The sequence below is a fragment of the Primulina eburnea genome, chromosome 1, assembly GCF_022965805.1.
Source record: "Primulina eburnea isolate SZY01 chromosome 1, ASM2296580v1, whole genome shotgun sequence".
In the NCBI taxonomy this organism is placed as follows: domain Eukaryota; kingdom Viridiplantae; phylum Streptophyta; class Magnoliopsida; order Lamiales; family Gesneriaceae; genus Primulina; species Primulina eburnea.
The window spans coordinates 63,896,244-63,921,121 of NC_133101.1; the positions used below are offsets into that span (position 1 = coordinate 63,896,244).

General features: G+C 35.7%; 3 protein-coding genes across 7 annotated transcripts; 1 reads left to right on the top strand and 2 right to left on the bottom strand.

Moving 5' to 3' along the window:
- Nucleotides 1-401: 401 nt before the first annotated feature.
- LOC140840789 (uncharacterized) lies at nt 402-7,328 on the bottom strand. Its single transcript, XM_073207956.1, is given in 8 exon segments — nt 402-562; nt 1,087-1,263; nt 1,582-1,671; nt 1,754-1,819; nt 1,909-1,998; nt 2,084-4,807; nt 4,810-5,323; nt 6,826-7,328. Coding segments are annotated over 8 exon segments (4,053 nt in total). The 5' UTR covers nt 7,182-7,328; the 3' UTR covers nt 402-526.
- Nucleotides 7,329-11,243: 3,915 nt separating this feature from the next.
- LOC140840801 (protein RER1B-like) lies at nt 11,244-14,593 on the top strand. 3 transcript variants are annotated; one of them, XM_073207969.1, is made up of 4 exons: nt 11,244-11,416; nt 12,123-12,489; nt 13,310-13,490; nt 13,630-14,593. In XM_073207969.1, exons 2-4 carry the CDS (start codon nt 12,140-12,142, stop codon nt 13,672-13,674), a joined length of 576 nt encoding a protein of 191 aa, XP_073064070.1. In that variant the 5' UTR covers nt 11,244-11,416; nt 12,123-12,139; the 3' UTR covers nt 13,675-14,593. The 3 variants fall into 3 exon arrangements, with proteins under 3 accessions (XP_073064070.1, XP_073064077.1, XP_073064067.1); XM_073207976.1 differs by having other exon boundaries at nt 11,260-11,416; nt 12,120-12,489; XM_073207966.1 differs by having other exon boundaries at nt 11,264-11,416; nt 12,009-12,489.
- Nucleotides 14,594-18,150: 3,557 nt separating this feature from the next.
- Nucleotides 18,151-24,297, bottom strand: LOC140840823 (uncharacterized). 3 transcript variants are annotated; one of them, XR_012120044.1, is made up of 4 exons: nt 24,104-24,297; nt 22,288-23,593; nt 20,502-21,658; nt 18,151-18,420 (listed from the first exon to the last, which is right to left on the bottom strand). XR_012120044.1 is itself a non-coding variant. In XM_073207992.1 (3 exons), exons 2-3 carry the CDS (start codon nt 23,416-23,418, stop codon nt 20,609-20,611), a joined length of 2,181 nt encoding a protein of 726 aa, XP_073064093.1. In that variant the 5' UTR covers nt 23,419-23,593; nt 24,104-24,297; the 3' UTR covers nt 20,494-20,608. The 3 variants fall into 3 exon arrangements, 1 of the variants encoding a protein (XP_073064093.1); XR_012120043.1 differs by lacking the exon at nt 18,151-18,420 and adding an exon at nt 19,494-19,714; XM_073207992.1 differs by lacking the exon at nt 18,151-18,420 and having other exon boundaries at nt 20,494-21,658.
- Nucleotides 24,298-24,878: the final 581 nt, after the last annotated feature.

Here is a 24,878-nt window from a genome sequence, read left to right on the forward strand (position 1 = left end):
TTTACGCTTCACTTATGCATGTAGAAAGTAGAAGTAGAAAGTAGAAAGTAGAGTCTTTGGTAAAAAAAATACAAAACAAAAGTAGAAACTAGAGGCAGTGTAAATTGTAGAGCTTATAAGCTTTTGTTAAACACATGTGATACGGTTAATTCGACCCTACACTAAAGGTTTTACACCAAGTAAAAAATCAATTTCTATGTAGTAAAAAATTTTCATTTTATTTCTAGAATCGCCTTCCAAATTATTTTCATTTCATAAATGTTTTTGACAGACAACCACTCATCTACTGTAGTATGTAGCTCATCTTATTCGCTTATTGGGTTGTGAAAAATCAACATGCTCAACTGACCAAGTATGAGCGACCCTATTATAAAATCCATGCACGAACAAGAACACCAGGCTATTCACCAAAAGAAACCATCACTATTTTCTTCTGTTTCGTGCTACAGAGATCAATCAAATCAAATGAATAAATGTAAAATTAATACAAGGCTACAAGTTCCGAGGATCGCTACTGCGTCTTCATTCACCTCTCCTCTGAGTTGAACCTGCTCCACGCAGCCTGAGGTTGATACACAACAAACAAGGCATATGTGAGTTAAGTGTGTCACGAAACAAGAAACATGAAATGCAACAAATAATAGATACAGGAAAAGGAGACTGATAACTTCATGCCATCAATGACCAGTCATTTAGATTTCGCTTGCGTTGCTAATGGCTTTTTTTCCCATTTCCGATACTTGAACTTCTAATGAAAGCCTACAGAACGTGATACCAAATTGTACATACGACGTAGCTCAATCACTGAACCAGACCAACTTCCATTTAAAAAAGAATCGTTCCTTGATCAAATCAATATATACTTTGTGCCAACAGCCAAGAGCAGCTGTCGCTAAATCTTATTTACTTCGTACTCCACAACCTAGCACCATGCCATTAAGTTATGACTATATACATGATGTTCTCGTCACTATCATGCCAATAAAACCCCAGTAATGTTAGCAAGAACTGCACACCAGTATTGATGATGGCAGAAGCCTACAACAGTTGCAAGCCTAATAATTTCAAGGGTAACAATCAATGTACCTTGAGAAGATCAAAAACCTTTTCACATATGTACTTTTGCTGAATGCTAGCTCCTCGTTGCTGCAGTTTGTCAGGATGTACATACAGAGTTGCCTTCCTGTAAGCTTTCTTTACAGCAGGAGTTGTTATGATCTCCGTCAGGGAGATAGGTTGCCAACCACTGTTTGCCCCAAGGATCTGCAGATGAATACATAAAATAGCTAATTAGGTTGGAAACAAGATCTGTGCTTTGTAAAGAGCAACGATAAATCACAAAAGAATAACGTGGTTCAGGAATCATCCTTCTCAGGATGTTTCCATGCTGTATAACTTTCATCTTCAGTCCTTTAAATAGCGAACAATTTGGATAGTAGCAAATGAATGAAAACGATTACGCAGACTCTATGGCATTGCATTTGAGCATGTTACATACTTCTTGAAGTCTAAAATTCCACTATATCACTAACAATCATTTGGGATAAAAAGGGCAGGGGTGCACAGGTGGTTTGCACATACGTATTGCAGGGTGGAAAGCAGTGCACGCAGGTTTCCCTCCTTTCCTGAGACCCATCTCTTAATATCCGCATCAAGAGATTCTGCTAATCTCTGCAGTAAAATAAAGATATTAACAGGACAACTAGAAATCTATTCTGCATCACCACAACAAATATATAAGAAGATATGTTACATTTCTCTCTGCCTGTTCTTTCTGGGCAAGAAGATCACGCATGTTCTTCTCGGCAAGGGCTTTGGCCTAGAAAAATTTCGGCATAAAATATAATAAAACATGTTTAGTTCTTGTGATAATATTCCCAAATCCAACATAACTAGTAAGATTCATACCGCTCTCTCCATTATCCTCTGATGCCTCTCTAATCTTGCTTTGCTTCTCTTTGCTGATTCATTACTAGTTCCATCAACTTTCTCCAGGTCCTGTAGGAAAATTGAAACAATTATTCTTCTGGTACACTAGCTAAAGGTTTTATTTGGCAACCAATACAAAGATAAAGATACTCACTGAGGAGGAAAAGCTATGCTTCAGTCCATTATTTCTTGATTTCTCGGTAGATTTGTCAGTATGCTCTCTTCCTTCTGTGGAAGTTTTCAAGGACATTGCTTTCTCTAGAGCACGTTCACGGGCCTCTGCAGTGGCTCTTTCTACTGCAGCGCGTTCTGACCGAAGTTTGGCTTCTGTGGAGGCCTTATCAGATGGTAGTTTTGTCGCTGTGGATGCCTTCTCCAGCTTCTCCTGCGCCTCTGCCATGAACCTTTGTCGAGCTTCAGCTGCTGCTCTCTCCACAGCAGCCCTTTCTGCCCTTACTTGTGCTTCAGCAAATGCCCTCTCACGAGCTTCGCGCATGGCTCTTTCTGCAGCTATTCTATCTTTTTCCCGAGCTCTTCCCTTCTTGATGGCTTCAATTCTTTGTTGCTGATCTTCTTTATCGAAATTCATCACATTTTCTTTGGCACAATTATGTTCCACGTCAGAGGTTTCACTGTTCTCATTAATCTTCTCCAGAATTTCATCTGTTTCTATTGTTTTTTCATCTTCCGTAGATTTCTCTGTCTCTTCAGTTTCAACATGTAAATTAAAGTTTTCCGCTTCGCATTGTTCCTCCGAGTATACCCCTTCACTTTGAACATGAGTTATTTTCTCAGAAGCAATTTTAAGATCATCCTTAACTTCTTCCTCATCTGAGGTTTCACTCTTTGTGTTTTCTGCACATATTTCAGATTCGTCAACAGAAAGGCCATCCATATTTTCAAGACTGGATGTTGATTCAGATCGTCCGACACTCTCTGAAGTTTGTTCTGAAACCATTCTCACATCAGTGAGGTCACATTCTGCTGTTCTACAATCAGAATAATTGACCTCAGGTGAATTTTGCACGTTGAATTTATCAACAGCTTCTTGAGCAGTATTGTGAATACCATCAGTAGTTTCGGATATATCCTTGTCCATAGACAGTTTTTCTTCATTATCGGTGTTCCTTGTAACAAAACTTTCATTTTTGCAATCTAAAGAAAGATCTTCAAAGGCATAGTGCAGATTGCTACTGGTAAAATTGTCTTCAGAGGCACTTCGATGTAAGCTGTCCATCTGGAGGATATCATTGTCCTCCAGGTATAATGGTTGTTTCGCCTTCTTTTTTGTCTCAATTGATATTTCAGCAACTCCAGCTACGCTACTGTTCTCTTCAACTATGTTATCGAGGTCGATATCACATGGTTCCGGAGTTTCGCTGGAGATGGTGCAAGGATTAATATTGTGAATCTCACTAAAGCTGGTGCTAGATTCAGTACTTTTTGAATCAACTGCTTCAATATCTATTTCACAAGCAGCCTCCTGAAACACAGGTTTATCCTGATTTTCTTCACCTGTCTCTGCTCCTCCGAGAATATTTGTTTCTTTGGTTCCCCAAGAAGATTCAATCTTCTGAAATCCAGCATAATTAATTCCCTCCAATTGCTTGGCCTCAGCCACTTCATCTTCAAAAGTCTCCATCTGGCTCTCGTCGATTTCATTTTGTTCAAGTGCACCTCGTAACCTTTTCCCCCCTTCACCATGTAAATTGGTTTGTGTCTCTTCAATTATTTCTGATTCACGAACTGTATTTAGCTTCTCTACAACCTCTTCTATTTCAGGGAAGGCTTCAGGCTCCCTCTTGTTGATTGGTTCCGCCAAGGCTTCATCATTCAGATGCTCTTTACTTTCAAAAGATTTCTTCTTTATCTCTTCTTGTTCCATTGCTTCTTTCTCATCCATATTTGGCAGATCATTTATCAAATTATCAAACTTCAAATCAGGTAACTTCAAGTGCTCTGCATTAACCATCTCCTCGCGTTCTTCAATTATCTTCTTGTTCCATTGAATCTTATTATCCAGAGACCTTTCCACCATTTCAGAAATAATTTCAGATTCTTTTGACAGATCAACATCTAGCTCTGCCTGTTCTGAAGCCTCGTCAATATTATCCAGCTTTTGTGTCCTTTGGGAAGTACTAATGACACTTTTTGCTAGTTCGGCAGCCTTTTCAGGTCCCTCAGTGTAATGAACAGACATATCTTTTTGTTCCAATATTTCCTTGCCAGTTCCCATCTCCTCAAGATAAGATGTAAGGTCATGCCTAAACATAACTACGTTAATATTTTCTACCACCTGACCATATTCCGAGTTTGTGGTCCTACTGTCAGCTTCAGCCTCTAATCCAGGAGAATTTCTCGCCCCTTCATGTGCTTCAACTGCGTCAACATTGTACCCAAGCTCTTCCATTACATCCTTTTCCGCATCACAAAGTGCCTCATTTTGACTGAAGGACGTAGCAAATATATTACTCACCCCATTGAATGCTCCACTGCCCTCTTTAGCGGCTTCAATATTAACTCTAACCTTTTCCATCTCGGCCTTCCTAGGATCATTTATTTTCTCACTCTGGCCAAGGAATGCATCAATTTTCCCATTTAGGTCTTTGAATGCATGGAATATGGGATCTAATCTTTCATGAGTTTTCGCAGCATTCTTCTCTTTAGAATTCTTCGTCTCAATGTCCTTCCTATTTTCTTCGTTATCCTCAACTTTCGAGTGAACCTTAGGACTTGGTTTAGAACCATCTGGAATACTTTCCTTTTTCCTTTCCATTATCATTTTGGCAATTCTAATACTTTCTTGAGCCTGCTCAATGGCTTTCTTCAAGGCAGCTGCAGATACACCAGCAACTGAACTCTCATCTATTTCCTCCTCAATCAAAGTGGTAAAGAGTCAGTCCCTATCTTTCCAGAAGCATCTTCTTTGGTTCGAAAACTAGATATCCTTGATCCCTCTGAATCATTTAGTTCTCTCATATTACATGGCTGGCTTGAAGGTGGAGGTACAATACATGACTTATCTAGTGTGTGGGAGTTATCTGAACTAGATCCACCTCTACCTTTAATTGCTTTAACATCAGAACTGAAACTCCAGGTGCGACTAACTTCACGTTTCAGCAAAGGGACACGCCTATCATTTTCCTTCCTTTGCGTCTGTTGGATTCCATCGATAAAATATGCAAATCCAGGAACAGTGTGGAGTTGGGGTCTGTGAGTTTTTCCCTTTGATACATCGTTACTTATTTTATTTGTCTTATTGAAAGACAAGTTAAACTGCTGCTTCACTCCATCAACAGATTGATCAGCTGACTCCCCAGAGGACCTTTTGGCCTTTCCTGAAGAATGTAGAGACTCTGGTTCTTGCACAGGCAACCTCGCATTTGCTAGAATACTGTAGCCAAATACAGTAAAGGACATAGGAATGGCCCCCCAAACAAATTACACCAATCATCAGGTCAATAGCATGTATACATAATAGAAGAAGAAAAATTAATAAAACAAAAAACATAAACAATAACAAAATGCGCATGTGTTTTGTGTATGAAAGACACAACATGAGCATGATTTAGATTTATGAAAGAATCAGTCCAAAACTGACTCCTTTCCTTCATCCGGACTCTTGCTTCTCACCCTAGCGATTTTTTTAAGTAATATAGTTGCCAAAATTACAAATGAGCACAAACACTAGAGAATTTTAGTAATTGAAATAAACTCAAATTGAAAAAAATCCTCGAGAAAACCGGAAATGTTGTTTTTATTTATCTTAAAATCAATTGAGGCCAAATTTGCCAGCATTCAAGTAACTTCGACACGCACCAAGGATAAGATTGGTGCTAAATGAAGCGGATTCTTATAAGACAAAGACAACTCCAAGAACTTAATCCACTTCATAGTTTATACACAAAATAATTGGGAATGCAAAGCAAGAACTATTAACATGTAACTTTCAGGACACAAGCCACGTGCAGGACTCAAGTGTTCGGTATTATTTTTCATTATTACGAGTTTTCCATAATGAGAATGGACAAAAGAGGTTATTACATCAAAATCAAGACTAGCTGCATTGAATAACCATTTAACAAAGGCTATCCTGTGGCACTTCATATATAAGAAAACTCCAAATGTAATGAATGTATATAATCTATGCTATAAATAGTCATTTTGCCTACCTTCCTTACCATAGCCAACAGTTAAATGACGGCATCAATATAACGACTGCCTAAAGAGAAGGAAATGCACTCAATGAATAGCCTCCACATGTTATTGAACGAGCATTATCAACTATATATATGCTTTTACTAGATTTGGAATCTATCAACTAAAAAACTTCACTTCAGGAAACAGAACAACTTTTTGAGAAATTTGAACTAAGTTTTTCCCACCGATAGGAATTAAAGTGCCTCGTTCAACATAACTCGCATACGACAAATAACCACAGGCATGTATAAACTTCAAATTGTGGTTCCTTCATGATAATCATGCTTAGAAAAAGACAAAAATGAATAATGCTTTGAAAAAGATTTAAATTTGCATCCGCACAAACAGAAGCCAACATCAACAAGCCAGCATAGACTGGTAAAAAGTCAAGCACAAAGAAATTTCCTTAATAACATTAGTGTTAACAGACTAATAGTTTCTAGTCAAACAGGGAATAAGCTTGAGAGAGATTCTCAAAGTATGTGATAGTTCCTAAACCAAACAACAGCATGGAAAGTAGAACCTGAACACGGATAAAATTAGAGATATGTATCACCTATCGTATCCTTTGAACAAAACGATCAAAAATATATTAGTATTAGAACAATAAAAGTGAAATGCTAACCTTATTTCAGACAAAATTTCAGTTCCAAAACTTCGTACAAAATCGAACAATTAGAAAAATGGAAATTTTACCCTGGTTCATCATCAGGGCGCTTGGGATTTTTCACGCCATTAAACAACTCCTCATATGGAAGAGCCACGTCATCGTCCCTCAAACCTCCGAAAATGTTGGAGTAATCCAGCTTCGAACTGCGAGATTCTCCCGACACGACCCTTTCATCCAGACCCGGAAGATCAAGTATGGGAATCGACGAAGACGAACCGGTGAAAATCTCAGAGTACTCTTGAGCTCCAAGAAGCCTCGCCTTGGTACCACCCCCGGAGAACACTACGTCGTCGTATGGGTTTTTCATGGAGAAAGACGCAAAGGCGGCCGTGTTGGAGGAGCTGTGCTTTCTTCTGTGAGGAGGCCTGGAGAGGGACTCCATTGGAACGAAGAGGTGTTGAAAAAGCTCCGATTTCCCGTCGGCGAGGATGGGGTTTTTCGTTTATCCTTCAAATGCCCACTGTTCTTCACTTTCTTCTTCGTTCTCGCTTCTGCGAGCTTTTTGTTTGCTGCAAAGGAAAAACATTCATGAACTGTGTGTGGGTCCAATTCAGTGTAGCAAAGTGTAGGTATCTTTACCCAATCATAGACTGCCACGTGAAAACCACTACTTTGTGACATTAATAACTTGATTTACTATTTATTTATTTTTTTCAAATTTTTAGTTAGTATGATATATAGTTTTTATATGATGTATAATTATTATGTATATTTACGATGAAATTCATATATTCAATATCATAGTCGATTTGTGAGTGTTATTTTATCGATGCTTATATAAATATATATTATGAATATGTAGTGTATCAAAAGTTGTATATTATAAAAATAATAATATATAAATATAATATTTTCCTAAATCACAGCAATCTTGTAAGAAAGATATGCATCTTTTTTTTACGTTTTCAAAAATTACTTTATCTTCTTTAGAAAGAAAAATCACTACTATTTTATTTTCCGAATCTAGTTTCACATATTTTGAAATAATTAAAATTAATATTTTAATATAACTATTCACATATCCCGAAAAAACAATATATTATTATATCTTTTTACTTTTTTCTTAAAAATAAAATAAAAACAGGAAAATAACAAGTTGTGTTGTAATTTGAAAGGGACCACGGTCCACATAGATAGGGCATATTGCTTTAAAATGGAATAATAATAATAATAATAATAATAATAATAATAATAATAATAATTTTTATGGGTCCCAAATCAGTACGAGTAGGACAGACAACTTGAAATTCAAATTTGTTTCACCTAAAAATACCATTACATTAAATGATGTTCAATCTTGCATTTGTGGTATAATATTAATTAGTTTTGTATATATGTGATTATTTATTGTTATTGTTTTAAATAGAGCATCAAAGTCAGAGAAGACGGAAAAAATTTATTGGTTACAGATAACAAAGTTTTTATTTTTCTTCTTCTAAGAATCAAATCAAATCAAATCGTCCTGCTTAAACAGTTTATCATAGTATTTGACTTAGAGTCGTGATAATATATAAACAACTAAATCAATCAAAGAAAATGTCATCCAATTTATCTCAAATCTAGACACAAATTCTTCCTCGTACTAAAAAAAAAAAAAACCATCTTCTTCTTACACATTTTTGAAAGGCAAAAACTTATATGAGACGGTCTCACGGGTATTATTTGTGAGACGGATCTCTTATTTGGGTCACCCATAAAAGAGTATTACTTTTTATGCTAAGAGTACTATTTTTTATTGTGAATATGGGTATTTTGACCCGTCTCACAGATTATGATCCGTGAGACGGTCTCACATGAGACTCACTCTTTTGAAATTAATCTTGTATTTTGTTAGAGTATTTATGTTTCTACTATAAATATTTTGTTTTTAATTATTGTTTTATCGAGTTTTATTTCTATACAATTTGAATTATATTTTATATTTGAAAAAAATTTATTGTTATTGTTCTTCAATAAATTTAAATATATGTCATAATATTTTGCATTATACCTGATCATTCAAAAAAAAAAACCTCCCACAAACTGATCAGATATGACAATTCGATTCGAATTTAAAAAAGACTCAAAACTACATCGTATCCCCAAAAATAGAATGAAGTAAGAAGCAAACATAATATTATGAATTGTAATTAGATTTAGTATGACCAATCACATCACAAATCGGGAAAAAAGTGTGATTTATGCGTCTCATTTATCCAAACAGTAGTTAATGTTTTCATTGATATAAGCGGGATAAAAAAACTAAGGCAAGTTACTCTCAATCTAACTAGTGAAGTAGTGATTATGGGTATCAACCCTCAATCAGAAAGTGAATATTACATGTCAACTTATTATATCATAATCTTGCATTTTCTGAAGAGAAAACTGCTCCATAGATTTCACCTAGCGGTCCTGGCCTCATAGCTCTCTATGTCTGTTTCATTTCAAGAGGTATCAGAGCGGGTTTTTTTTTTCTGCCACGTATGAATGTTTTTTATTGGAAAAACATTAATTTTTAAGTATTTATCAAGTTAATAAATGAATATTTGTTTAAACATGAACCCAAAAGTGTCTATGCATAGAATGTTATGTTGAGAAAAAAATAAAACCAACATATATAAAGGTAATTCTAAACAGTTACAAAAAAGGTTTGTGATATGGATATATTGAAACACAAGGACATAATTTTTTTTTAAAAAAAAAAAGGAAAAAAAAAGAGAAAAAAAAGAAGTGACATCCAGCCTTTTCTTTAATAAAGAAAGTGTCTTTATTCATGGCATTATTGGCACATCAATGTCCCATACCATACCAGGTTCAGTTGATTAATGTACAGCTAGCCTAGTTGGCTTATAAATTATAATGTCCACCAATTTATTCCATCTCGTAATGTACAATTCACTTCTTGGAACTAACTAATATTAATATGATCACTAACGTGGAAATACTACACTCGTTGTGTATCAAATAATCGACATTTATTCTTATATACGAGGTCTGTTATTTTTTCCGCGAATCCAACCCATATATGAGATTGAATATAGATAATTGTGTACGCGGTTTTGGAGTATTGTGTTTTAAACCTCATTAACATACGTAGAGATATCTCATCTAAGTAAACAACAACTCGTGCAATGAATGTGTTTTAATTCTAATATTTCCTCGAACTTGTATGAAACTTTTAATTTATTTATTTCGACACGTGAAATATGAATTACAATCGTATCATGTTTTATATAATTTATGGTCAAATAATTCAGTACACCAACCCTCTCATTAATTGTCGATTGTCTGCTTGCGGTGGGGTGTATACATGTTAATAGTTTAATATGAAACATGATTTTATTATGTATACTACAGTTTTATATTTATACTCAATAAATATAATATATATATATATATATATATATATATATATATATATATATATATATATATATATATATATATATTACGGTGAAAGAGTATTTTAGATTTAAAAAAGAATTATTATATAATACGAAGTCTCTGATTTTTTTTTAAAAAAAGAAAATACCTTAAAAAAAAGAAGTTGGTTCAATTCAATGCTCTTACCCATGAAAACAATTAACTAAATGTCAGCGAATCTGAACCAGATTGGGCCCAAAAATAATTTGGGCTTACAAATTCCATTTGGAGCCCATAATACAACCACAATTTTTGTACCTAGAATTGTGATAAAGGGTCGTTGATTAAACTTCCATGTCCCCAGAGGATAAATGATTATTTATAAATCATTTGCATCTACACAATAACAAATAAAATAAAATGATTAATAAATTATTATAATATAATAAATGAAATATATATTTATTTAATCATGTCTTATAAATCGAATCAATAATACTTAATAAACTATTTGAATAATAAATGAAATGTATATTTATTCAATCATCGTCATATGAATCGAATCAAATGGCAGTGAAATGAGCTGATACATCATTCGTTCGGTTCGATAAGGAGAACATTTTTGTATACTAAAAGGTTAAAAAATATTTAACATTTGAAATGTAGAGTCTTTATAGAGATGTAATTCAAAAAAAATCTTATTCAGCATTCTAACAAAATTTAAATATCTCATTATTAATAATTTTTTCGAGCTAATTTATTTATAAGTCAAAGACTTGTGTGAGACGATCTCACGGTAGTATTTTTTATGCTAAGAGTATTATTTTTTGGCAAAAACTTGTGTGAGACGGTTTCACGGGTCGAATGTGTGAGACGGATCTATTATTTGGGTCATCCATGAAAAAATATAATTTTTTATGCTAATAGTATTACTTTTTATTGTGGGTTGACCCGTTTCACAGATTAGTATTCGTGAGACGGTCTCACATGAGACCTACTCTTACTTTTTATGACAGATAAATGATATCTTATTTTTTATTGTGTATATCGATAAATTTGACAGGTAGTTTTACCTATTGTGGGGGCGTATTTGGAGAAAAAAGAGAATTTCGAGGGTTAAAGTGAAATTGTTTTGAGGCAAATCCGGAATGAGGTTGGGAAAGTGGTTCCCGTATTACAATTTACAAACAAGAAAGGAATGTACCTTAAAGTCGCAGAAAATCAACGATCGTCTCATGTTTCTTGGTTGTTCATTTGGAAACTCCAAGTTTTAAGGTCCGTTGTTGTTTCGAATTATTTTCTCTGTATCTTGTTGTTTATTTTTGCCTGATGTGTCACATGTTGTCACCTCACTAGCTAATTGCATATTGTTTTTCATACTGAAACTAACTTATGATTTTTAGTGCCAATTAGTTAATTTGGAAGACTGTAGGTTAGGGTTTATCTTTCCTCTTGGTACTGGTTTGGATATTCAAATTGATGATGGGAATTTAGGGAGTCGATTGCCTGGTGGAAAGTGAGATAAAAAATTTATTTGTCAGTAAGCCGCGTGTTAAAGTTGATCAAGTTAGTTTTAGGGGCATAGCTAGGTATTGGAGTCTTTGAAGTGATTTAATCAATTGGGATTAAGTTTATTCTGGTCGGGAATCTAGACAGATAGTTTGTTAAATTTTGCTAAAATTATTGGACTTTGTTTTTTAGGAATGAATGCTTTGCTTATCCCACTCCACTATCGCATAAGAATGGTGCTTTAGTGTTTCTTTGTATGTATGTTAATTTAGATTTCGGTCCTGTACAAATCGAAGAATTTTCTCATCTTGTGAACCCCGAAATGTTTAATGAACATAATTTTTTACTTATTTATTAGTGCAAAGATGATATGTTTGTGGAGACAGCATTTCAAGTTCCAATTGTTACATCAGTTTAACGATCCCGGGGCAGTAGATGTCAACAATAAATGTTATTGTGGATTTACTAGCAGGCTACGACCTGATTATTATGGAGGCAACTGGAGGTGATGGTGAGTCTCAAATGTCACCACTAGCAAAATGGAAGAATGATTTTTCAAAGGCATTTCAGTATTACTTGGATAGATCAGCTCCTCATATGGGTTATAGGTGGCTGGGAACACTTGCTGCTGCAGCAATCTATGTCTTACGTGTTTATTATGTGCGGGGCTTTTATATCATCTCATATGGTATAGGAATCTACATCTTAAATTTATTGATCGGGTTTCTGTCTCCTAAAGTTGATCCGGAAATAGAAGCTTTAGATGGAGCGTCGTCGCCAACTAAGGACTCTATTGAATTCAGGCCTTTCATCCGCCGACTGTCTGAATTCAAATTTTGGTGAGATAATTATGGACCATTTCTCGTAGTTGCATGTTTAGAAACACGCATAGGGTTTGAACTATTAGTTTTCTATCAAAAAAAAAAAAAAGAAACACGCATAGGGTTAATCCCTTCAGGATAATATTTTTTTATTTGTTTCAAGTGTTGCATATTCTTTATGGCTCAGTTGACAGTCTAAATACAAGTATGCAGATCACTTATCAATTTCTGAGGAGAATTTAATGAGCAAGTTATTTTTTCCCTTGCAGTTTTCTTAATTGGTACCATCTTTCAGTATCTAGAGTACGATTCTACTGGATTTATTATAGCAAGCTGTGATTTATCTAACTGAGAAAGTTTATTTGTGTAAAACTGAAATTTGTGTGCTGGGGAGGAGGTTTTGATATTTCATTGCATGCAAATTGCATACTGCCAAGTCAAGAAGTTCGATAACAGTGCTTCATCATATACTTAATGTTTGGCTTGACTGGACTTGTACTTTTATTTTGGTGCCTTAGTTAACGGCTGAAATTTTAAACTATATGTTTGTTGAATGAATAGCTTTTTGGTCACATAGAATGAACAAAATGCGGCTCTAAAGAATATGAGGAAAAGGAAAACTGTCTTTGATGCACCTTTGATTTTCTTAGTTATAGAATATCTACACCAGCAGTGTCAAGGAAGATAGCGAAAAACTATATCTTGTCGTAGTTGTATAGTCACTTGTGGGTTAATTTTATTTCAGCTTTGTGCTAATTTCGCGTGTGCCACTGTTTTGTTTTTTTGGCTTATGAAGCTATTATTTACTCTTTCATTTTATTATATCTACATATTTCAGGTACGCAATTACAAAAGCGTTTTGTGTGGCCTTTTTCATGACCTTCTTCTCTGCATTCGACGTACCTGTTTTCTGGCCCATTTTGTTTCTTTACTGGGTTTTCTTATTTTTCCTGACCACGAAGCGGCTAATTACACACATGATCAAGCACAGATATCTTCCTTTCAATATTGGGAAGCAGGTGATGACGACTGTTGTTTCACCTGAAAAATTCTTGAAAATTTCCTGTTGTTTTCTTTTGTATCTTTTTTGCTCTTTTACTTCGTTCTCTTGAAAACAGAAAATAACGACCTCCTTTTCTTCATGCACACATTTGGCAGAGGTATGCTAGCACGAAGTTTGATGGAAGTACCAGTAGCTCATGAAAAGGCTGAGGTCGAAAGCTAATTCCTTCCTGTTGGAAATGAATCTTGTAAACTATGTAGCTCACAGAAGAAATATACGATGTACTGCATCTTGAAGATGTTGTTTTATTTATGATAGTCAAAAGTAAAATGACAAGTTTTTTCACTACAATACTTTGTTTTGTGCATTTAGTCTTTAAAAGTGAAACAATAAGTTCTTGTCCCTACAATGCTCTGTCTTTAGATATTGTTCAAACCAGATTTATTATCGTCGTATATCACGTTTTCTAAAGCCTAAGCCGTAGAGAATGCAAGCATTTGTAATGTTCCTGCCTTGCGAAGATTGTCCATTAATAGTGTGTATTCTGATTTTGTATCGAGTTTTATATGATGTTTGAATTTGTGATTTTTTTTACAATAATGCCCTTGAAAGTAGTTGGTTATGAGTTGGCGGGTTTGTAATATTGCTCTTTTGTTAAACTATTCCCAATTTCCGAAATGAGTTTGAGGGAAGCTTCAAATTTAAATGCGATTAAGCAAAGTTTAATTAAGTTTTTAAGAACATTGCTCCTTACTGTTACTTATCTTCTCATCAATTCTCCATGGGTGAACTTTTAAACCGTGGACCAAGATTATATATCTTATGAGTTCTTGTATCATGCTCACCGTGCTGTTCAAGTTTTCTTTTGTACAATTTACCAGCTCATTAAACCAAGATTATATATCTTATGAGTTCATGTATCATACTTCACACGGTATTGGTGTAACAACTTCCAAGTACCGACCTCCCTCATTTCAAATTTGCATTGTAAAATATTACTTGACTTGCTTGAGAATGGACGATACACATATTATACTGCTAATCAATTGATGATTGTGATTTAGAAATGTTTGACGCAATATGATAATTGGTTCTCAATCTCGTCCAGCTACGCAAGATAATGTCTCTCTAACTTCCATTTATTGTATAATAAAATCCTCTATTTGGTACTTCAATTTCGCCAAATATTTCAGTTGACAAATGAATGGAAGAACCTATGTCTTGATCTTATCATTCTGGGCATTTCTCACCATTGTCACTCCTATGCTTATACGCCTCTCGACTTCTGCTGAACTCAGCGCCGGATTTGATGGTATGGAATTCAGTTTGTATGGGCTTTATTGATTTATGTTGTTGGTTCTATATTTATATGCTCTTTCATTCATCAATCTACATGTTTACAAGAAGTTGAATCCTGCAGGTGAAAGAAGGCAAGCGATGAAGACTTTACTGCCTAGAAGGGCACTTGGGAAAATCAGAGTATCACCAGCACCAGCACCAGCACCAGCACCAGCATGGCAGCACCTGCTGTGGAAAGTGGCTCTTGGTGATCCTGGAAATTTTACTTCGTCATGATCATATCGTCGTTGGAGAAAGATCCATAAAAGGGCTAGCTATACCCGAGTATCAAGTGTCATTTCGATGAAATTCATATTCTTCTCAGAATAGAAATTGGAAACAGCTATGATTGTGAATATGAAACTGAGAGAAATCATATGTGGTTTATAGGAGGACTATCTGTTTCCTTGTTTTGACATAGCAAGAGTTATTTTTATATTGAAAATCTTTTATTTCAATGAAAATTACTACCTTAAGGAAGGCGGCTAAAGTGGGTCTCTATCTATATACATACAGAAGGAAAATAAGCGAAGTTATCTTGAGAAATTTCAGCCTTTCAAATGACCTTCTTTCTATAGCTTCGTATTAACTGCGATAAGATTACTGTTTTGGTCAATTAATTGAGAAATAACGATAAATTTAAAACATTTGACATTCTACGCACTTCTTTAATTTTGTAATTTGCTAACACTTGATATTTTTAAAATTAATGCTGATTAATCCATCAAAATTATAGTCAAATATCAAATTCATTAAATATGTTAAATGTAGGGATTCAGAGGGTTTGATTTTCAAATTTTTTCTCACTTTCTTAGTTTTTTGAATAAATAAATGTATTTCGCTTTATATAAGATCGAGCCATATTACTCAGCCCGGTTCATGATATGGTAAAAACAAAAATGTCTCCCGGTTGCAACCTCCAATTTTGATTCTCAATTTAAAAGTTTTACCGCAAGATCAGTTGACTCAAAGGTTAATTAACGAGGATAGAGGGGAAAATTTCGACCCGGAATAAAGAGACACACGCATATGTTAGATTCAACGGTCTTGATATATTTGAGGTTGTGAGGTTCATGTCTGAATATATATGTGGACCTCATTATCGTTCTTATTCTAGGATTTTGGAGAATTAGGATTATAAGCTACTGTTGATTAACGGAAATCCCACATAGTATTATTGAAACAAATACATAAAATTCATTCTAAAAATCATTATAATATTGTAGAAGTAGCTAGTTGTTTAAGGTGTCAAATGACTAATATATTCGTTCATTTTCTCCATAAAATGCATTTTATTAGGTAAAGATGCAGCAGATGCTTTATCCGATCATTGTAAAATGGATGTTATATACACAATATACATGTTTTTTTGGTTGCATGCACAATCATAATAAGGATCATCACGTCCTTATCACCATTTTTCCAAAGACTAAAGAAGTGGACTCACATTTGGTAACACATTTCTTGTTCATCGAACATCGATCTCATCATCTTTGCCCCTTGTTTTGCATCCAACCCGGCAACCATGACGCCTAGGCTGCTCCATATCTTCTGTTTCTGAGTCGCTCGGTTCTAAGAAAAGACCTTGGAGACATCTCCTTCTGATCCTGGGCTTGTGCATAACTTTATCTGCAGTTGTTTTGCTGAATTCTGCCTTTTGTATGTTGCGGACCTTTGTTTTGTCTCTTGACTCGATGTATTCATTTGGTACATTGGCTAACACCATATGAACTCCGGGATTTCGTTCACTAATGGAACAGTTGAACACCAGAGAGTTATTGATGCTCTGTGCATTGTTGTTCACATAAGTTTCAGCTGGCTGATCTTCTAGTGTTACTTGGATTCTCCATTTTGTTAGCATGCTTGGAATGGCTCTCCAAATCGGTGGTTGTATCAGGACTTTCGTTAGGCTCGATCTTGTAGCTTCTGTGAATGTGGATTGGTCCTTCTGTCCTTGAAGAATCTGACCCCAAATGCATTGATGCACCACGGTTTTCTCCAGCAAGGGTAATTACACTTACTGGTTTGTCATGAAAGCCGCTTTTCGGATCTCCAATGGCCCTTTTACTGACAAAGGTTGAAAGGTCCTCTCTTATTTCTTGGTACAGTGGCACATTTTCTCCTCTTGGTTGATCAGATTGTTTATCGTTTCCGAGAGTCGTGCCTTGTCTCATCTCTTGTTTTTCCACATGCATTGGATCGGAATCACCCCCGGTATCGAGATTCTTTGTTGTGTGGGATTCCGAGCCAGATTTTGGAGTCAGAAAACCATTAATTTCCTTCTCTGTCTCTTCCATATTTTCCGTTTTCTTTACTTGCTCTAGTACTACTACCTTCACTTCTTTAGATTCTTCTGGATTGACACTCGATTCTGAGATGGGCTCGCGTTCATCATTTAGATTAGGAGTATCCAGCTTTTGGGATGGCTGAGATGGCTTCCGGTGCTGTGCAGGGGTTGTCGTAATATCTACATCCGATAAAATAGGAGGCACGACTTCCATCTCGTTGTGTGTGATATTTGTTTCGTTCGTGCTTAGACCACTGGAGTTATGTACGTTGTCATTTTTAATATCTGCCGGCTGTAGTTCTATGGGCTCGTGTTGAGACGCTGCAGGTTTCAGTTCTTCCTCGTTTGGAACGAAGGAAGAGACGTTAGAATTGGACTGGATCTTTTTGATTGGGAATTAGGCTGAACTCTCTTGATGGATGGAGAGGATGCCAGCTTTGGAGAGCGAGAGGTCAAGTGTGACGGGGAACGAGGTATCGATTTCTTTTTGGGAGTCGGGGAAGTTTGAGAGGCTTTAGGGGGTGGAGATGAACGTGTTTTAGGGGATATACGAGACGGAAACAAAGGTTGGGGAGGTGATCTTGATTGAGATGTCCGACGAGAGGGTGATGCTGGTTGAGACAAGGCTCGGGATTGAGAAGTTGAACGAGATATAGATGATGTTTGAGGTTCGTCAACAAGGTTAGTGGGGGTTGAATCGTTCGTGGATTGTATAGCCGTTTGCACTTCTCTCGAAGGTGGTGTCACAGGTTCGTTGGTGATGGTTGATGGACCCGGCTCTTGGTTCTCAGGTTCAGATGCAGGTGGAGTCTTGAAGGAGGCAGCGGTTGTGCTGGTGGCGACCGTGGCTGGTTGGCTGTCGGTTGGAGCTTCAATTTTAGGTGAAGGGATACGAGTAGGAACGGATTGTGGTGGTGATGCTGCTGGGCGTGGTGTTATACGTCGTTGTTTTGATGTCCAAAACCGGAATGGAAATGATCTTCGAGCAGCCATAAATGTTCAATGACCAGATAAAGAGAGAAGATGGGTGGTTTTGAATGTATGTTTTGGAAATGGATCGAAATGTGACGAAGGAAATGAGATACCTTATATTCCAACAAATGATATTGTACGACATGCATTCCTTTTGTTCCTTTTCCTGCTTCTTAGCCAATCCGAGGAACCAGCCTTGCTTGTCCAAGTATTTGGGCTTCTCCGAGGAATTTCTCGTCCAAGGCTACCTCTCCAAATGGACAGCGTCAGTCTGAATATTTTGGGTTGAAATTGTGCTTCATTTCATGTTTAATTATCTACTTGCATGATCCCAAAAGATTCTTCACGACTCTTTCAATAAAAGTCCCTAAATATCAAATGCCCGCTTTTTTCTAAAAATTTCATTTATCAACTTGACTTAAAAATCAATTATATTCTTATCCATAATGAACGTGTAGATTCGATATAACTAAATAAAAATTAAAGATTATCATAAATGTGAAACAAATCAAAATCAAAAGTAAAATACGAGGAATAATTTATTTATCATGTAAACTAGGAGAGTTTAGGGAACAAAAATTAATATCCAAGTCGAACGGTGAATCCTATAAGTTTTAATTTACAAATTTATACAGTTTTTGGGTTTATATATATATATATATATATATATATATATATATATATATATATATATATATATATATATATATATATTGGGGGTATACTCTACACGATAAGTTTTTTTTTTTTAAAAAAAAAACTTATAATATAGAGGGATATATTCGTTTTAAAAATTTGTTAATTTTTTTAAAATAACAAACTTGTATAAAATTAGGAGTGAGTCTCATGTAAGACCGTCTCACGGATTATAATCTGTGAGACGGATCAACCCTACCCATATTCACAATAAAAAGTAATACTCTTTGCATAAAAAGTGATACTTTTTCATGGGTGACCCAAATAATAGATCCGTCTCACAAATAATACCCGTGAGACCGTCTCACACAAGTTTTTGCCTAAAAGTAGATAGATTTCTACTTACTTTTGCAAATCTTATATATTTCCACTTTTACAAAATCTCATAGATTTATAGAGTATGACTCTATATTTGTAAATTTTTCATAGTTACTTACATATGAACTTTATAATTTATTGTTGTGATTTTTTTTAATCTTTGAACTGTAGACTGGAACACCATGAGAAACATGTGAAAGGCGAATGATAGACATAACCCAACGAAAAAGTAAAAGGGTAACCAGAATTTGGGCAAACCATGATATGCCTAGTCGACTTGTTCAAGGAAAGCATATGTAAGATTGACCTGTTTGAAGGTCCTTGAAAAGAAACTTATGATTTAATTAACAGAAATATTTTTCGTGCCAAATTTAGTGTTAGAAAAATAAGAGATTCCACATTCGCACAAGTTCATAATAAGTTAAGAACATGTTAATCATTGAACACCTATGAATTCAAATAAACAAAATCAAACCTGGAGGTAAAAAGCATGAATACACTACCTGAAACCTACTACTTCCAAAGCATTTAACATGTATTGTACTGTTTAACCAACCACATCTCCTCAAAAAATACTGCCCCATACTACCCACCTTCGTTATCCCCAAAACTTGATCCCTCACATTCCCCTGAAAGATAAACAAGCGCATAGCGAGCTATGGAGATCAGCATGTGAAATAGTAACCGAATATTAACTACTACAGCACTAATTGTACACATGGCAAGTCAAATGTCACCATAAAGCATGATGTGAGAGTAACCACATCCACATGGTTCAAATGTAACATATGGATGGATGACAAATGAGATAGACTTTAAATAAAATGAATGTAATTGAAGGGAACGGATCCAAAAAAAATCAGTAGAATCAAATTATGGGTCAAATATCGAGCTCGATATGCATCATCAAAGCCATAAAGTGTGCAGCACTATGACCCGGAAGATCAAGAGGTGAGTATTGCGCTATACCACCTGAACTTCCATCATTTTTATATATTTTTTAATATCATGTTGCTATGATTAAATTACACAAAGGATGTTGAATATTCTCAAGGAACACCATGGATTAAGCTTAAGCAAATGCAAATGAACGTAGAGTGTCCAAAAATGACAACATAAAGAGTATGACAGGATGAAAGTAAACAATGTGCGTCATTTTTAAAATTTACATTAGAAGGCAAGTGTGCCTTCGACATCAAGCTCGAGAAATAGACTGCAAAAAAAAAAGCATGCCAAAACATCTTATGTGTAACTTAGATAATGGATAAAGTCGGCACTCGTAATTCTATAACAACAAATATGAGACTTGCCAACTTGAATATAGGTAGCAAATTTAAAGAGCTTTCCACAAAACAGAAAAAGAAAAAAGCGAGAGAGAGTGTGATTTCGAACAGACAAGGAGATGGTAAAACTTACAAGAGGGACTAGATCGAGCGCAACAAAACTGGAGAAGCATCAGCATCAGCATCCATAATCATCATTATGCTTTTCTTCTGCAACTTGGTTTTTAAAATGGTAGTGACCTATCTGATCGTTTGTCTCCTGCCGAAAGTTTCCTTTCTCACCAAATTCATCTTTAGCTTTTCTGATGGAATAAATCCCCGAGCTTCCATAAATCCACGCATCCTTTGAGCATCTTGGATAAAACCACCAGCACACAATGAACTAATAATCCTCTCAAATTCCTCGTGCCCCAATTGATCCTTCTTTGACTCCACAACTCCCAAGGTTTGAAGAGCCTTCTTCTGGGACCCAGCTCTGGAGTACATGTCACAAAGGCTTATATGGACTTCAAATGGTGGAGCCTCTCCCAACTCAATAATTTTATCCAGTATCTGTTCAGCTTCATCAATAAGCTGCATTTTGCCCAACCAATCAATCAGAACTGTATAAGTAGAAACCCCAGGCTCAAAGCCACCATTCTCAAGTTCCAATAGAAGATTCAAGGCTTTATCCAATAGATTATTCTTTGCATAGGCTGCTATCATACTAGCCGTGCATCTGTCATCCGGCCTGTGCCCAAGTTTCATCATGTGATCAAAACTATTTCTAGCCTGCTCCGGATCACCGGCTCGCCCAAATGCCTCAACTAGTAGTGTATAGGATTCCAAACTTGGCTGGAAACCAGCAAACTGCATGGAGGTGGCAACATGTTGTGCTCCATTAACGTTACCTTGGTGGGCGAAGGACCGAAGCAAGGCCATATATATTTCTTTTGTGGATTTTATGCCACTAGCTTCCATTTTTTTCATCAATAAATCACCAGATTTAGGATCACCAGCATTTACATGGGCCATGATAATAGAATGGTAGACGTTTGCATCTGGTTGGAATCCACGAGCCCTGAAGCTCTCATATGCTTCTTTGGCTCTCTCAAGATTCCCTGATTTGCTGTACATGTGAACCATAATGGTTGAAGTCAAAACATCAGGAAGAATGCCATTTTTATCCATCTTCTTTAGAATTCTCTCAGCATCTTCCCAGCGATTTTCTCTAGCAAGATCATCGACCAGCTTTGAATAATCATGTATACTAGTTTGAAAGGACTCCTCGTCAAGTACAATTTCTGCAATCTAAGCACACCCGTAAAATTTAATCAAGGATCAGAAAGTAGAAAGACAATGCATTCGACCATTAACCATGTTAATATCGACGATAAGTGAAAAAAATATATATAGAATGAAAACATGCTTATCCAGTGTACTGCAATAAAAAAAAAACATCATCTTATTCCAAGTTGCACGATCTAATAGCTAGAATGATATATTTTAAAGGGTTGACATGATAGGCCATCTAATACATATTCTCTGAGTTCAATTAATTCATGCTGTATCAAATATAATGATCATGCTACAAAGTTGTATGTTATTAACGGTCTCCAATAGAATTAGAGGTTGAAGAAATAAAATATCATCTACGCCACAAGAAAGAACTTCATTTTATTTTCAACTACAAGTGAAGTAAACTGAACTCGCTAACAGAAGGTGAATAATAAACTATAACAGAAAAATCAGAATCCTGATTAGACTACACAGGACCCGGAGATATTTGAAATCACATCAATGTACACAAAAAAAAAAGGAACAAAGAACATAAATAGAATCTGAAAGACAGATATTCAAATATGAAGAAATATTTGCCGAATTGCATATCCATGCAGCACTGCAATATAATGTTTCCAGTCCAGACTGAAGTGGCATACCGTAAGGTGCAGACGAGGGTTCTGTTGTTTCAATCTATCAAGAAAATTAATCCAGTCAATCCTCGAAGGCTGGAGAAGGCCAACCCATTCACTTAAAAGAGGAGAAGGATCCTCCTCCTCTTGTAGCGAAAGAATCCTATCAGTAAGTAATTTGCACTTTCCAGATATCTGTTTAGGATCCTGCGGCCACATAACTTTGCCACTCTCATGAACTTTATCAGCCACCTCAACCCACTTTTGGTCAGATAAATCAAGTCCATAAATCATGTACTTTATCTTTCCATGCCTTTTGGGAAGAGTGACGGTTTTTGTTTTATCTTCAGCCACATCATCAGCATATCCGATCCCTTCCTCTCTATCAATATTTTCTTTACCCAAATGATTTTCTTCATGGGATTCTATTTGAGAATGCTCTTCCCGAAGGCGCTCCAAACTCTGATAAAACTCACTTTCTTCCATCTTTTCACGAGCCCATTTAAACCTAAGCTCTCTCAGCATATCTCCCCGAACACCCACTTCACCAGCAAACCTATACATCTCCTTAACTTCCTCTGACTGAAGAAAAACCTTCATCTTCTCCTTTTTCTTTTCTTTCACCATGTCTTGCAGAACCGCATTGCTAACCTCCCACACAGTTCTCCACAAATCCTCACTAAGGTCCGGTGAGGGTGTGGATGCAGCAACCCCAATCATTTGCTCAAGACCACCCTTCTCCATCTCTGATACAACCTTCTCAACAATAATCAACATCATCCCGTCAATTGTCTCCTTGTCACAGTCAGGATAAACTTCATTAACCTTTTGCCGCATCGACCAAGCAAATCTAGACAAGAACTCGTTCATGGATGCATCATTTTCAGACTCACTATCCAGATAACTAAATGATGAATTTAAATTATCTTGTTGGACCGTGTGAATGTGTCTACCATAATTTAAATCATATTTCAGGTATTGAGCGCCATGAATGGAAGATGAGACACCAAATACTCCAGGTGAATTGAGCAATGTTGGCATGGACACAACAGAAGTAACTATAGACCTGTATCCACCATAGTACGAAGACAAAACTCTACCATTGAGTCTTGATATGCTAGTTATTGTTCGCTTAGACAAGAAGTGCCTAAAATTCATGTCTATATTTATCACTGCCTTAAAAAGAAGCACTAATGTGGGTATATGGCGCCAATCCAAGCCACAACAGAAGATTACAATAAATAGAAAATCCCACAATAGACAACACCAAAACCTATCTTAAATAGTTGTCACCACTTGGAAATCAAATGGAGAGGCCAAGATGTCAAATTTCCTGCATTTAAGAGAGACCAAAACATGAAATGAGAAAGACTAACTTATGGAGTACAAGATTCCAAAATTAGACTTCGAAATTTGAATACTTTCACAGTGAATTTCACAAAATAGTTAGCATTCGTAAGCTAAGCAAGAAAGATTCTAAAAATATAAGATCAACACTAGAAAACGAAATGCTAAAAACGCAAAAAATTATGCATATAAACTATGTATTAGTTTCATCTTTTAAAAATAAAAACAAGAAGAAACTTTTACGGGAGATATCGAGCCTCATTTAAGATAGATTCACGAAACGCTGTGAGAAGGAATTAAAAATTATGAAACCCCCACCGCAACCCCAGTAGCTTAAACCCAGCTATCTCACAATGCACACACTGGAGCTGCCTAAATGATTCATCCATTTCAAGAGAAGGAATTGTATTTATTAAAAAAAAAAAACAATACCATGATAACGCAAAAAAAGAGCATCGAATTTTCTAGGAAAAAAGACTAGAGGCTAATGAAATACATGGAGATAATATAGAGCCACCAATCTATGGAGTTTTCATCCTCGAGCATCCACCTCCAGAAAAAGAGTTTAAGCGACAAGTTCGATGTAGGATTCTGGAGACGCCGCGGCGATAGGTGCCGAAGCCAATCGATTAACGCTTCGACCGAAATAGACGAAAGGTTGTGGCTCTTGAAAGGGCGAGAAGATTTTAGTTGACAACGGGCTTACGAGGGGAAATGTTTTATTGAAGCCCAATCCTATAAAATGGCCCAATATAAAAGTAGTTAAAAATTAAATCGGTTATTTTTTATAAGATTAAAAGTTAATTTCCCGAATTTCCTATATAATTCGGCTCACCCACATCCCCACCACATGCTTTGTGTTGACAATAATTTCCATAACTTGATATTTTTTAAACTGATAAAAAAAAAAAAAAAAACTCTCTTAAATTTTTCGATCAAGTTTGATTATCTGTTTAAAAAAAAAATCAGTAGGTATATGTTGATTATCTGTGACATCTGTTTCTGTGCATGCAAGACAAGCTTTTCCCTTCTTTTATATGGGTGTCTCGATTTTTGTTTGAACAAAATAGATGGTCATGTCGTGTGAAAATAAAAAATATGAATTTTATCAATATTTCTTTATTTTACAATATGATGATCAAAATTATATTCTCGATTTGCATAGATTCACTTTTTTCCCCGGATCCCCTACCATACTTTATGTGACACATTTTACATAAGATATTGTTATTACTATTTTTTAGGGTAGATTTAATATATGATGCTAGAGA